Genomic DNA, 13,768 nt, shown 5'->3' with positions numbered 1-13,768 from the left:
GAAGGGTTCCGGAAAATGGAAGTGCCCTAAAGCTTAAGCTCCATTAGTTCCATATTAGCATCACTTCTGGTGACAATGAAAGGGAGGAACACAAAGCAAGAATGCAGCATAAGGAGCTGGGGCCGGCGCAGCAATTCTAAATAGGATGCTTAGAGTCCACGGCATCAGAGCCAACATCTAAAGATGATGGAGCGAGCCAAGGGGATACCTGGGGGGAGCGGGGAGAGTGCATTCCAGACTCTAGACCCAAGTAACTGAGTGTAAAAGCTCTGAAACGGAATGTGACCCCATGGAAAAAGCCAGGAGGGCTGTGCGATGAGGGGACACAGAGGCTGGAACCCAAAGAGTGAAAGGTGCTCCTGGTCACACAGAAAATCAGTGGCAGGGTAGGGCCTGCAACGCAGATTTCCACTAGGTCTTGTGTATGGGCATTTGGCAGAACCTTGGCCCTTGACTCAAAGGAGACCCATGACCCATAAACCGGTTTCTATTGGCTTGTTTTATAACTCCGTCAGTACCTTGAGGGCTTCCCCGGGACTCGAACCCCGATCACCGCCAGAGTCTGAACACGCCCCTCACAAGCCCGAGCTCTCAAGAGCCGCCCAGGTCCCAGGCCTCGCGCCACAGCTGGCCTCATCTTTGCCTGCTCCAACCGTAGTGTCCCAAATGGAGGGGACACTTCTCAATGCCCTCTCACTGCATGGGACCAAGTCTCAACCTTTACAACCAATAAGTTTAGTCTTTTGAGGTCGCAACGTTTGAAGAACTTTCTCGTGGCAGGCAAGCCACTTACACCTACATCCAAGTCAGGCCCCCTACGTCAGAATTTTCCTTCACGCGAGAAGCCGGCCTGAGGAAGCAGTCATACTTCAAGTGGCATTCTTTCTGTTTCCTCTAACTTTGCTCCTCTAACTTTATGCCGAACTACGTTATGTCCTTATCTCTGAATTTACACCAGTACTATAGAGTCACATTCCTTGAATATCCTCTATTTGAAGAAAAAAAAAAAAGTTCAGGTTATTTGTAGTCCTCATCCTTCCTAACATGGCTACCACAGATTGCCGGCAGCCCCGGAGGGACTTCCGGTTTCCCGGCAGGCCCGAGAGCGGCTGAACTTCCGGTCTCCTGACGCAAGGGTGGGCCGCTCTTTTTCTCTCTTTCCGGCAGCGTTCGCGAGTGCCGTGGACATGTCTTATGCAGCTGATGATTACGAGTCTGAGGTAACGTGACCCCAAGCGCGTGGTGGGCTCCGCGAAGGGGCAGGGCTCTCTAGATGTTGGGCCCCGAGGCGAGGCAGTGTCCGGGCCTCTCCGGGAGCCTCCGCGGGCCACGACTAGCACCGGCCAGCCTCCCGCGCGGCCCTCGTGCGGCTACCGCAGCTCCGCCTCCTCGGCAGCCCTGGCTCTGCCCGCCCACTTCGCGTGTGTGGTCCGCCTGTCCTGCCTTTTCCCAAGACCGCGGACGGAGGCTGGTTAGACTGTTCTGTGTTTCCGTAACGGAGCTCTTTGGATCTGCGCTTTGTCTGGTCAAATCTCACGGATTTCCACAGCCTCTTGGGCTTTGCTCTCCTGTGTTCCACCCGATTTGGTGTATTGTCAATGTCTGTCTGCCCTTTTCTTGCAGGCATGTAAGTTCCTCAAAGGCAGGGACAATGTCTTATCCGCCTTTGTATCCTTACATCTGTGCCTGATATATAGGCCCTAGGACGAGCATTTCGAATTCACGAGTTGGTGACTATTTTCCCCGTGTCTCTTTCCTCACAGGCGGCTTATGATCCATATGCCTACCCGGGCGACTATGATATGCACACAGGTGAGACCGTGGGTTTGGCTAGCTGAGTCCTCCTAGGGATTGGCACCTTTTTGAATGTCTCACAACCAGCTCTGACAGGCGTCTGTTAAAAACTGCTTTTTGATGGTCCAGGTTTGGAGTCAGTTATTAGCTCTTAGAGGGAGGGATCATATCTGGAGCCTCATAAACGATGCTTTTATTGTGGTCCACCTCATTGTCTCAGAAGAGGAGGATTACTGATCTGGCTTTAAACTATTAGCTGAAGAAGAAAGTCTTGATGTGAAAATTTTAAGTGATTCAAACTAAGCCCAAATGAAATCTTTTGGGGAGGCTTTTGAGGTCTCCTGAAATGTTGTAGTGATTTGGCTTGATTTAATGTTATGCATTCTGAGTATTTCACATGAAATATTTCATTTATTGCTTAAAACAGTTCTGTATAGTATGTACATTAATGTTGTCTCCTGAAGAAGAGAAAACTTAGAGAGGTTTCATAATTGACTGCAAGCCATATAGTTAGGAGGTGGCACCACTTATTCATTCAAAAAATGTTAAGTGGCTGTTACCACTTAACCCTTCCCACAGTCTCACCTCTCTTCCTTAACACACATATCTGTTCTAGGCCCTGAGGGTACAGCTGGGCACAAGATAGATAAGGTTCTTGACCTCATAGACTTTAGATTCCAGGGGCCAAAACAGACAGTAAGTGAAAAAATGACTTTAAGTAGTGGTAATTGTTCTGAAGAAACAAGGGAGATGGGATAGGGAGATTTATATCTCTGAATTTTTGAAAGGGAACTATACTGGTTTTTATAGACCGAGGTTTAGTTTGTGGGGCGATCTTGCCCTTTTGTTCCATCATACATGTGGGTTTGAAAGCACTCTATAAAGTAGTTATTGTATCCAATCTCCAGGAGATCCAAAGCAGGACCTTGCTTATGAACGTCAGTATGAACAGCAGACCTATCAGGTGATCCCCGAAGTGATCAAAAACTTCATCCAGTATTTCCACAAAACTGTCTCGGATTTGATTGACCAGAAAGTGTATGAGTTACAGGCCAGTCGTGTCTCCAGCGATGTCATTGACCAGAAGGTGTATGAGATCCAGGACATCTATGAGAACAGGTATGGGCCACTGGCTAAAATGACCTCTTTCTGGGTAGGACTGGCCTAGTGATGCAGCTCCTACAAACAGGATGATGTTTAATTTTTTTTATAAAGCGTTCCCTGGGGGTCTTTGTGATTCCTTGGTACTAGGGACATGTAGTTTTCTTTTTTCTTTCTCTTTTTCTTTGTTTTTTTGAGACAGGGTCTCACTCTGTCACCCCAGGCTGGAGTGCAGTAACATCATGATAGCTCACTGCAGCCTCAAACTCCTAGGCTCAAGCGATCCTCCTGCCTCAGCCTCCCCAGCAGCTGGGACTTCAGGCATGCGTAGCCATACCCAGATCATTTTTCTATTTTTTGTAGAGACAGGGTCTTGCTCTTGCTCAGGTTGGTCTTGAACTCTTGAACTCCTGGCCTCAAGCAATCCTCCTGCCTTGACCTCCCAAAGTGCTAGGATTACAGGCATGAGCCACTGCGCCCAGCCAGGGACATGTAATTTTGTTGGACTTTGTATCTCCAGAACCTTGTACAAGGTCTAAAATAATATCACTATTAATAATTATAATAACAATTAGCATTTAATGTCAGAATAGATCAGGCAGTGTTCATAGTGCTTTTCCTGTATTTGCTCATTTATTTTTCGCAGTAACCTAATGAAGCAGATACTATTGTTTTTCTGATTTTATAGATGAGGAAACAGCACAGCAATAAATCACATAGCTAGTTAAATGGAGGTGCTGAGTTTTGAACCTGTATGGTCTGACACCAGAGCCTAATTTCTAAACTGCTGTGCAGCTTCTCAGTGCATACCAGGGTGAGCCAAGATCTAGAGGTTTTGAAGGGACTGCCCTTATGTGATGGGCAGTAGAGATAAGACAGGTCAGCCCAGACTGGGATAATCAGGAAAGACTTCATGAAGGAAATATAATATAATGTAAGCAAGCCTTGGAAGGATAGGGGAGAGAAAGCAAATAGCGAGAGGCCTATTGGATCAATGAATAGGAGTTAATCTCTGACCTGTGTTTCCTGCGTCCCCTCCCCCCTTTCTTGTTAGACATGTATGGACTACTGCTGTTCATGTTAGCCCCATGTTTAAAAAGTGAAAAGAAGTAAAAATTTATCTAAAATTATTTCCATATATAATCGGTATTTTAAAACTAATGAGATATTTTACCTTTTTTTGGTTTGTACCGTCTTCTAAATCCAGTGTGTATCAGAAATAATTGATTTGTATTTACTTATTTAAAGGCAAACACAAAAATGAAGTTTATTGAGGAGAGAAAGATAGCATTATAGAGCAAGAGCCAGATAAAGGTTTTCGGAGCGTGATACATATGCCACAGATGACAACCAGACCCCTTGTCACCACAAAGGGAGAGCAAAAGGAGGGTGCAGAAAGTGCATTGATTTGTATTTAGATTTTATAAAGTTCATGACTGGAAAAGTAGATCTACATAATCTAATCATTCCAAATAGACGTAAAAGTTTTCCAATAACTGAGTCAAGTATTAGTTTTTAAATTTAAATAAAAACTAACTGAAATTTAAAATTCAGTTCTTCAATCATAGTAGTCACATGTAGCTAGTGGCTGCTGTATTGGGCAGTACAGGCAGATGTGATAGTTGAAACCAAGCTTATGGTTGCTCTTACCCTAGGAGATGTAGTGAGAAGCATGGCTGGTGCCTGAGGAATTATGTTTCTTTAGCGTTGGATGGGCAGGCAAAGAAAGAGGACCAGTAAAGGAGACAGAGCAGAAAGAAAAGTGGGTATTAGTTTGGTGCAACAGTAATTGCGGTTTCAGACTGAAATTTAAATCATTATAACTAGGCTCAAACATATATTTTATTTTATTTTTATTTTATCTTATTTTATTGAGACAGAGTGTCACTCAGTGTCCCTGGGTAGAGTACAGGTGATGTGGTAGCTCACGGCAGGCTCCAACTCCTGGGCTGTGAGTGATCCTTTTGCCTCAGCCTCCCAGGTAGCTGGGACTACAGGTGTGTGCCACGACGCACGGCTGGGTTTTGTTGTTTTGTGTATTTTTTTTGTTTGTTTTTTGTTTTTTTTGTTTTTCATTCGGTAAAGATGGGGTCTCACTGCTTAGGCTGGTGTTGAACCCCTGAGCTCCAGCTATCCTCCCTCCTCGGCATCCCAGAGAGCTAGGATTACAGGTGTGAGCCACCACGCCCGGCCAAACATATCTTTATTAATCAAAATAGGAACCATTACAATCAACACATTTTTGCCAAAGAGAAATAAATTTTTTTATTTCTGTAGCTTAAATATCCGTGCTTCAGTATTCGACAAACTCTTGGAAATCATTTTCTGCATCCTGCTGGTTGTGGAAACGTTTTCCCTGCAAAAAGTTGTTGAGATGCTTGAAGAATTGGTAATTGGTGGGTGAGAGGTCAGGTGAATATGCCAGATGAGGCAAAACTTCGTAGCCCAATTTGTTCAGTCAGCTTTTGAAGCGTTGGGTGTGTGACTTGAGGTTGGGTGTTGTCATGGAAAAGAATTGGGCCCTTTCTGTTGACTAGTGCCAGCTGTAGGCGTTGCAGTTTTTGGTGCATCTCATGGATTTGCTGAGTATACTTCTTAGATGTAATGGTTTTACTGCGATTCAAAAAGCCGTAGTGGATCAGACCGGCAGCAGACCACCAAACAGCGACCACGACCTTTTTTTGGTACAAGTTTGACTTTGGGAAGTGCCTTGGAGCTTCTCGTTCAACCACTGAGCTGGTTGTCACTGGTTGTCATATAAAATCCACTTTTCGTCGCACATTGCAATCTAATCAAGAAATGGTTCCTTACGGGTACAATAAGAGAAGACAACCCTTCAGAATGATAATTTTTTTGATTTTCTGTCAGCTCATGAGGCACCCACTTACCAAGCCTTTTCACCTTTCCAATTTGCTTCAAATTCCAAATAACCATAGTAGGATGGTCAGCATTGAGTTCTTTGGTGACTTCTTGGGTAGTTGTAAGAGGATCAGGTTCAATGATTGCTCTCAATTGGTCGTTGTCAACTTCTGATGGCTGGCCACTGCGCTCCTCATCTTAAAGACTCTCATCTCCTTTGCAAACTTCTTGAACTACCACTGCACTGTGCGTTAGCAGTTCCTGGGCCAAATGCGTTGTTGATGTTGCCAGTTGTCTCCGCTGCTTTACGACCCATTTTGAACTCTAATGAGAAAATTGCTCAAATTTGCTTTTTGTCTAACTCATTTCCATAGTCTAAAGTAAATATCAAACAGCAAGTAATAAGTCATTAGTAAAAAAACAGAAAGCAAGAAATGTGCATTAAAATGATGTATAACATAACCACATTTATGTAAGAATGTATTTCAGTATCAACGGGAAATTTCAACAATGCTAAAACTGCAATTACTTTTTTTTTTTTTTTTAACTATTTATTTATTTTTGAGACAGAATGTTGCTCTGTCAACTGGGCTAGAGTGCCCAGGCGTCAGCCTAGCTCGTAGCAACCTCAAACTCCTGGGCTCTAACGATTCTCCTGCCTCAGCCCCCTGAGTAGCTGGGACTACATGTAGGTGCACGCCATGACACCCAGCTAATTTTTCTATTTTTAGTAGAGATGGGATCTCACTCTTGCTCAGGCTGGTCTCGAACTCCTGAGCTCAAGCGATCTTCCCACCTTGGCCTCCCAGAGTGCTAGGATTACAGGTGTGAGCCACCTTGCCCGGCCTCTGCAATATCTTTTGGACCAACCTAATGGTAAATCAGCAGGGAGAAGTATCATAGGAACCAAAAAGTCTTCAGAAGAGACTTTGAAGAAGGAGATGGTGAACAGATGTTTAGTGCTTTTGAGTGTCCTTTCTAACCTTAGCGAGGTCAATTTCAGTGGACTGTTGGAGGCAGCAGTCAGATAGCAGTGGGGTGTGAAAGGCGGATGGTAAGTATAGAGGATTTACTGGTCACTGATACGCTTTCTGTTTCGTTCTGTGTTTTGAAGGGGAGCTTGAGCACATACGTTTATATGCTAGACTGGAAGGGCCAGAGAAGTTGGGAGAGGTAGGGCTAGGGGAGCATGTGGAAAAGTAGCTGCTAAGGGGATCAGGAGAGGAAAATGGAAGAGCAGCCTTCTTGGAGGTTTGAGAAGCAGATTGGATGCTGTAGGTCTGTTGTGGCCACAGACTGCAGCAGACTGGTTTGCTTCTGTGTTTGGAGAGGAGCACAGTGTAGTGTGCCAGGCATGGGAACACTATGTGCTAAGGGATTGGGTACTGGTGTCTAAAAAGTAGTGCTCATATCAGGGAATAGCAAGCAGTTAAATATGCTGTAATTCATGATAAAGAGACGGGAGATAATCCTGAAAGGCTTGGTGGGTGCCTAAATGATATAAAAAGAGTGTCTTATTATGTTAAGAAAGATTGTCTGAAGTGCATAGTTGAAGAAAGTTGTGGACTTTGAGGGCTCTGGCCTTGGCTCTGTTTCTGTGACATCTACCCTCTCTGAGCCTGGGTCTTCAACTATAAAATGTAAAGGTTGGTGCTCTACAGTCCTTTTGGAGTTAGAATTTTTCTGCTTGATTTTCAGCTGGACTAAGCTGACTGAAAGATTCTTCAAGAATACACCTTGGCCTGAGGCTGAAGCCATTGCTCCACAGGTTGGCAACGGTATGTGTGAGCTCTTTGTATCCTGTGTGCTGGATGGGATCCCACTGGGTCATTAGAAAGCTCAGGAGCATCTGTGGCTATTTTGCTCTCCCTTTTGTTTCCCCAGGGCTTGGTACATCGTGGGTCCTTAGTAAAATAACTTGTTGAATGAAGGCTGAATAATTTGAGGGGACAGAGATCCCTCATGTGATGAAGGCTGAAATTGAGATCTTTTGTTCCTGTTTCCATTTCCTTCTGTAATTTATTTGGTGATCGTTATAGTCATTTTGGAATGGGCTATCTAGCCTCCCGCCCTTCACTTCCTTGGGTGATGTCCTTTATATGGGTGAGGGAGGCAGATCCAACTTCATTGTTTTGAATGTGGATATAGCTTCCCAGCACTAGTATTTGAAAAAACCACTCTTTCCCCCATTGGATTATCTTGAAAACAGTTGATTCATAAATGTAAGCGTTTATTTCTGGATGTTCAGTTCCATTCCATTGATCAGTATCTATCCCATGCTTGTATCACACCATCTTGATTACTGTAGCTTTGTACTAAATTTGGAAATTGGGAAGTATAAGTCCTCCAACTTAGTTCTTTTTCAATATTGTTTTGGCTATTCTGGGTCCCTTGGATTTCTTTATGAATTTTAGGATCAGCTTGTGAGTTTCTGCAAAGTAGCCAGCTGGGATTTTGACAGGAATTGCATTGAATCTGAAGCTCAATTTGTGGAGTATTTCCATCTTAACAATGTTAAGTCCTCCGATCCATGGACAAGGGATAGCTTTCCATTTATTTAAGTCTTCAATTTCTTTTTATTTTTCCCTGATCACTAGACAACCAAGGTAGGTCTTTAATTTCTTTCAGCAATGTTTTGTAGTTTTCATTGTGTAAGTCTTAACAAAATGTTACACCTGATGTTTTTTGAGCACTTACTTTTATTATCGTTGTCTGATAAAAGACAACCCCATTCTGGAATAAATATTTTCTATGTTGTTGAGATGTTAATATTTTGCCTGTAGAGAATGTAATATTATGTATATTAAGAACATGGAGTCTCATTTTTTTAAATATACCTATATTTATTTAGAAACAGGTAAAAATTCACAGGATTTATAGTAAAAAAGGGGATTTGGTATAAAAATCCCCCTCCCTTTTCTGTCCCAAGTTTTCAGTTTCTATCTCTGGAAACAACTAGTGTTACCATTTTCTTGTTTATCCTTCCTATGATATTCTGTGCATGTATAAGCAAATGGGGATAATTCTTTTGTTCTTTTTTATATAAACTAAGCTTCGTTTTCTTTCTCCTGTTTTTTTTCTACTTATAATTTTGGAGAGTGTTCTGCATCTCCAGGAGTCCTCAAGTCCACCCCCAGGTTTGATTATTTGCTAGGAGGACCCACAGGACTCAGCATATAGTTGTACCCACATTTATGAGGGTTTACAGCAAAAGGATACAAAGTAAAATCAGCAAGGGGGAAAGGTACATGGGCTAAAGTACAGAGGAACCAGGTACAAACCTCTCCCAGTGGAGTCACATGGGACATACGTGAAATGTCTATCAGGGAAGTTCATTACAGACTCAGTGCCCTGGGACTGTACTGGGGCCTAGTCATGTAGGTGCCTTCTCCCTAACATACCAAAATTCTAGGCTCCCAGAAGGAAAGCAAGTATTCAACATAAAACCTTACTGGTTGTTTTTTTTTTTTTTTTTTTTTAAATTGAGACAGAGTCTTATTCTGTTGCCTGGGCTAGAGTGAGTGCCGTGGCGTCAGCATAGCTCACAGCAACCTCAAACTCCTGGGCTCAAGCGGTCCTCCTTCCTCAGCCTCCCGAGTAGTTGGGACTGCAGGCATGCGCCACCATGCCTGGCTAATTTTTTCTATATATATATTTTTAGCTGTCCATATAATTTCTTTCTATTTTTAGTAGAGACGGGGTCTCACTCTTGCTCAGGCTGGTCTCGAACTCCTGAGCTCAAACGATCCACCCGCCTCGGCCTGCCAGAGTGCTAGGATTACAGGCGTGAGCCACCGTGCCCGGCCTATTTGTAATTTTAATAGTGGCATATTGCCCTCTGGAGCTATTGCTGTTTATTTATGTGCTGATTTATTTAAGTAATTGGATGGCAAAAGTCTCTAAGTGGTGAAAGGAAATAGGTCTGAGGTTAAGATGAGGTTGACAGAGTAGAATGAGAAATGGATTTTCTCATTGCATGTATTCTTAGGGATATGCCTAAGAGTTTACATGTTTGTTCTCTAAAATCGCCTTTATTCCTCCCTGCCAAAGGGCTAAAACTGCCCGAAGACCTCAGTTGTTCCGTGGATACTGAAGCACCCTTTTGCCATCTCTTTCAGATGCTGTCTTCCTGATTTTATACAAAGAATTATACTACAGGCACATATATGCCAAAGTCAGTGTGAGTATTTAAATGTTGCTAGTGGTTTTTTAAACTCATGGCATTTTTGTCCCTTGATCCAAGAGTGATCGGCATGTTTTTGAACTGTCTATTAAGGAATGGCGGAGAGAAAAATTTAATCCAGAAAGCTGTTCGAAGCTGAAACTACGTAGCCTGTCTGTCCTTTTTGATTCTCTGTCCCCACAGTTCTCCCTGATGGGGCAGTCACACCGTGAGCTGGGTGACAGGCTGCAGTCCTAGAGGGTGTTTCCAGCACCTGTTGCTGTTTCTGCTTGGGATTCCCCTTTTCCCTTAGTGCATTGTCCATGAGCCTCCTTTTGTCTGAAATGCACATGGCACTGTCAACTGTTTCACAGGCACAGTGCTAGGCACTTGGCACACATCTTCACATCTCTGATCCTCATAGCAGTCCTACAAAGTTGGCAACTGAGGTGCAGAGAGGTTACTTGTTCTCAAATTTATGCAACTAGTAAGTGGCAAAACTCCTTGAACCTAGGCCCATAGTGTTGTGACACAAGTGTTCTACATGCTATCTCAACTTTGAGCACTTGCTGGATTCTCCTTTTTTCCTGGTTTCTAAATTTTAGAGTGCCCCAAGTCTCTTAAAATACCATTTGTACTATTTATACTGATGACTTAAAAAATCTATCTTTAGCCCCAGTCTCTTCACTGAAGTCCAGACTTGTATATCCAACTGACGGTTCAACATCTCCACTTGGCTGTCTGATAGTCATCTCAAGCTTAACGTGTCCAAAACTTAACTCTTATTTTCCCTATAAACCCATTCCTCCCATGTTAATCATCTCACTAAATGGTACACCTAGTTAATTGGACTGAAAATCTTGGTATCATTTGTTACTTTTCTCTGACTTGACATCCAACCTTGCAGCAAATCCTGTTCAGCCTTATCTTCAACATAACTAGTTTTAAATCCCTCGGGGTAGGTTTTTCATTGAATGTGCTTAATGTATTAAGCACCATACATAATCTTATTTGATTGTGACTAGTCACAGCCTTCTTTTTCCTTTTTTCTTTTTTTTTCTTTTTTTGGAGACAAAGTCTCACTCTGTTGCCCAGGCTAGAGTGCCATGGCATCAGCCTAGCTCACAGTAACCTCAAACTCCTGGACTCAAGCGATTCTTCTGTCTCAGCCTCAGTTGGGACTACAGGTGCACGCCACCATGCCCGGCTAATTTTTTCTATTTTTAGTAGAGATGGGTTCTCACTGTTGCTCAGGCTGATCTCAAACTCCTGACCTCAAGCGAACCTCCTGCCTCAGCCTCCCAGAATGAGCCATTGCACCTGGCCTCTTTTTTTTTTTTTTTAAGACACAAGGTCTCAGTATGTTGCCCAGACTGGACTCGAACTCCTGGGCTCAAGCGATCCTCCCTCCTCAGCCTCCCAAGTAGCCGGGACTATAGGCATGCACCACTGTGCCTGGCTTAGTCATAGTCTTGTTCACATTTTACAGAGAGATTAAATACCTTGTCAGAATCCCATGGTTAGTAAATTGTGGGGCTAAGATGCTAAGGCTGTGTTTTTCCCACTCCATCACAAATACATCGTTCATTTTATTGTTCCCCGCCTCAGAAACAGTTAGTGATTCTCAGTTGCCAGCAACATAAAGACCAGATCAGGGGTCAGCAGCCTCTTCCGTGAAGGGCCAGGTAGTAAGTATTTTAGGCTTTGAGGGACATGATGGTCTCTGTCACACCTGTTTAGCTCTGCCTTTGTAGCAGTCACAGTAAGTAATGAGTGGGCATGGCTGTGCTCTAGTGAAACTTATTTACAAAACAGGAGGTGGAGTAGATTTGCTGACGCCTTGGCCTACATTCTCGTTTGGCACTGGAAGATGGATTGCTACATTCCTGGCCCATTGTAGTCCAGTGTAGCCTGGTGCAGCATCGTCTCCTCTAACTCCTTAGCCTTCGAGTGCCTTGATTTTATCTCTTTGCCTTTGTTAGTGTGGCTTTTCCTGAAATACTTGCCCTTGTCTCTACTTTGCCAGATCTGCATGCCTGCTTTCTGAGTTTTAAGGTCTGTTGCTATAAAACCTAACTGCGTTGCAGTGTTCAGTGCCCTTTTGAACTGCTGTAGGATTTGCCTTCCCTCTCACTGAGCACTCTCCGCATGCTAAGGAGAGGACAGACATCAATTCTTGTTTTATTTGTTCTCAGCCATCATGGTAGACCCTGAGTAAAACACTTAAATATCTGTGTTCTGATGTCTTTCTGGTCTTTTTACAGGGAGGACCTTCCTTGGAGCAGAGGTTTGAATCCTACTACAACTACTGCAATCTCTTCAACTACATTCTTAGTGAGTCTGAGATTTGGCCAAGGGGATATGATTATAATGAGGGCCAGCATTGGCTTCCAGTTCTTTTTTGTAGGATTTTTTTTTTTTTTTAAGAGATAGGGTCTCACTCTGTTGCTTGGGCTGTTGGAGTGCAGTGGTACAATCATAACTCCTGGGCTCAAGTGATCCTTCCACCTCAGCCTCCCAAGTAGCTGGGACTATAGGTGTACACCGCTGTGCCTGGCTAATTTTTTTTTTTTTTTGGAGACAGAGTCTCGCTCTGTCGCCCTGGATAGAGTGGCCTCATCATAGCTGGTCTTTAACTCCTGGACTCAAGCAGTCCTTCTGTCTCAATCTTCCGAGTAGCTGACATTACAGGCAGGAGTCATCTCACCCAGCTTTAACAGGATTTTAATATGCAAATGGAAGAAGGGAGGGCTTGTGATTTATAGTCCTTTAAAGAGAAATTACAAAGAACATTCTGCAGCTTTACTGAAAGGGCAAAGACATGGGTTTGAATCTGACTTTTTTGTGATCTCCTGCACAGATGCTGATGGTCCTGCTCCCCTTGAACTACCCAATCAGTGGCTCTGGGATATCATCGATGAATTCATCTACCAGGTATCTGGTCAGCTTCAGTCTAGTTTGATATAACTGGTCCAATCAAGGAGCAGCTGCTACCATTGTTTGTGTTGTTCAAAAGATGCATAGTGGCCGAGCGCGGTGGCTCACGCCTGTAATCCTAGCACTCTGGGAGGCCGAGGCAGGTGGATTGCTCGAGGTTAGGAGTTTGAGACCAGCCTCAGCAAGATCGAGACCCCGTCTCTACTAAAAAAAAAAAAAAAAAATAGAAAGAAATTATCTGGCCAACTAAAATATATATATAGAAAAAATTAGCCGGGCATGGTGGCGCATGCCTGTAGTCCCAGCTACTCGGGAGGCTGAGGTAGTAGGATCGCTTAAGCCCAGGAGTTTGAGGTTGCTGTGAGCTAGGCTGATGCCACGGCACTCACTCTACCCCGGGCAACACAGCGAGACTCTGTCTCAAAAAAAAAAAAAAAAAAGATGCATAGTTTAAAAACTATGCATCTTAGTATAAAGTATCCTTTGACAGTGGACTCCCGTGTCGCATGGTTTTGTGAAGAGACAGTGAAGGCTAAGCGTGCTCCACTTAGGAACTTGGAAGTCAGATGAGTTGAGTGCCTGACTTTCACCAGATTCTTACTTACTTGAAAGGTGGTCTCGCAGGCTTCACAGGCTTTGGAGCCAGGTGGAGGTGGATTCTAGTTTAGGGGCTACCACCTAGTAGCGTTATAACAGTGACATGTTATTTAAGTTCTCTGAACCTCACTTTCATGTACAAGATGGAAACATTCTATATCTTGATTATGCAGGCGGTTACTTGAGTATATGCTTGGTCAGAATACACTAGAGCATTTTTACCAAAAAGGAAGTATCACCTGTCTCAGGGTGTTATTGTTAAGGTTCCACCAAGAAATGCGCCAGATGAAAATAACATACAGCATGCAGCAGCTGTGT

The 13,768-nt window shown here is 43.6% G+C and overlaps 1 protein-coding gene across 2 annotated transcripts in view; it reads left to right on the top strand.

The window, feature by feature from the left end:
* The first annotated feature begins 1,113 nt into the window (after positions 1–1,113).
* The window catches only part of EIF3L (eukaryotic translation initiation factor 3 subunit L), a 29,644-nt gene continuing 16,989 nt past the window's right edge, over positions 1,114–13,768 (top strand). Inside the window, exons 1-7 of one of the 2 annotated variants that reach the window (XM_045552898.1) lie at positions 1,114–1,220; positions 1,764–1,812; positions 2,703–2,913; positions 7,453–7,532; positions 9,873–9,934; positions 12,181–12,250; positions 12,777–12,850. In XM_045552898.1, coding sequence (XP_045408854.1) covers positions 1,188–1,220; positions 1,764–1,812; positions 2,703–2,913; positions 7,453–7,532; positions 9,873–9,934; positions 12,181–12,250; positions 12,777–12,850 — 579 coding nt within the window. In that variant the 5' untranslated portion in view covers positions 1,114–1,187. Of the gene's footprint in view, positions 1,221–1,763; positions 1,813–2,702; positions 2,914–7,452; positions 7,533–9,872; positions 9,935–12,180; positions 12,251–12,776; positions 12,851–13,768 lie in introns of those variants that run through there. The other variant, XM_045552899.1, reaches the window with a different exon arrangement.

Source organism: Lemur catta, chromosome 6, assembly GCF_020740605.2.
Source record: "Lemur catta isolate mLemCat1 chromosome 6, mLemCat1.pri, whole genome shotgun sequence".
Taxonomy (NCBI): Eukaryota; Metazoa; Chordata; class Mammalia; order Primates; family Lemuridae; genus Lemur; species Lemur catta.
Note: the sequence above shows the minus strand (reverse complement) of the source record. Positions and strands in the feature narration are given on the sequence as shown.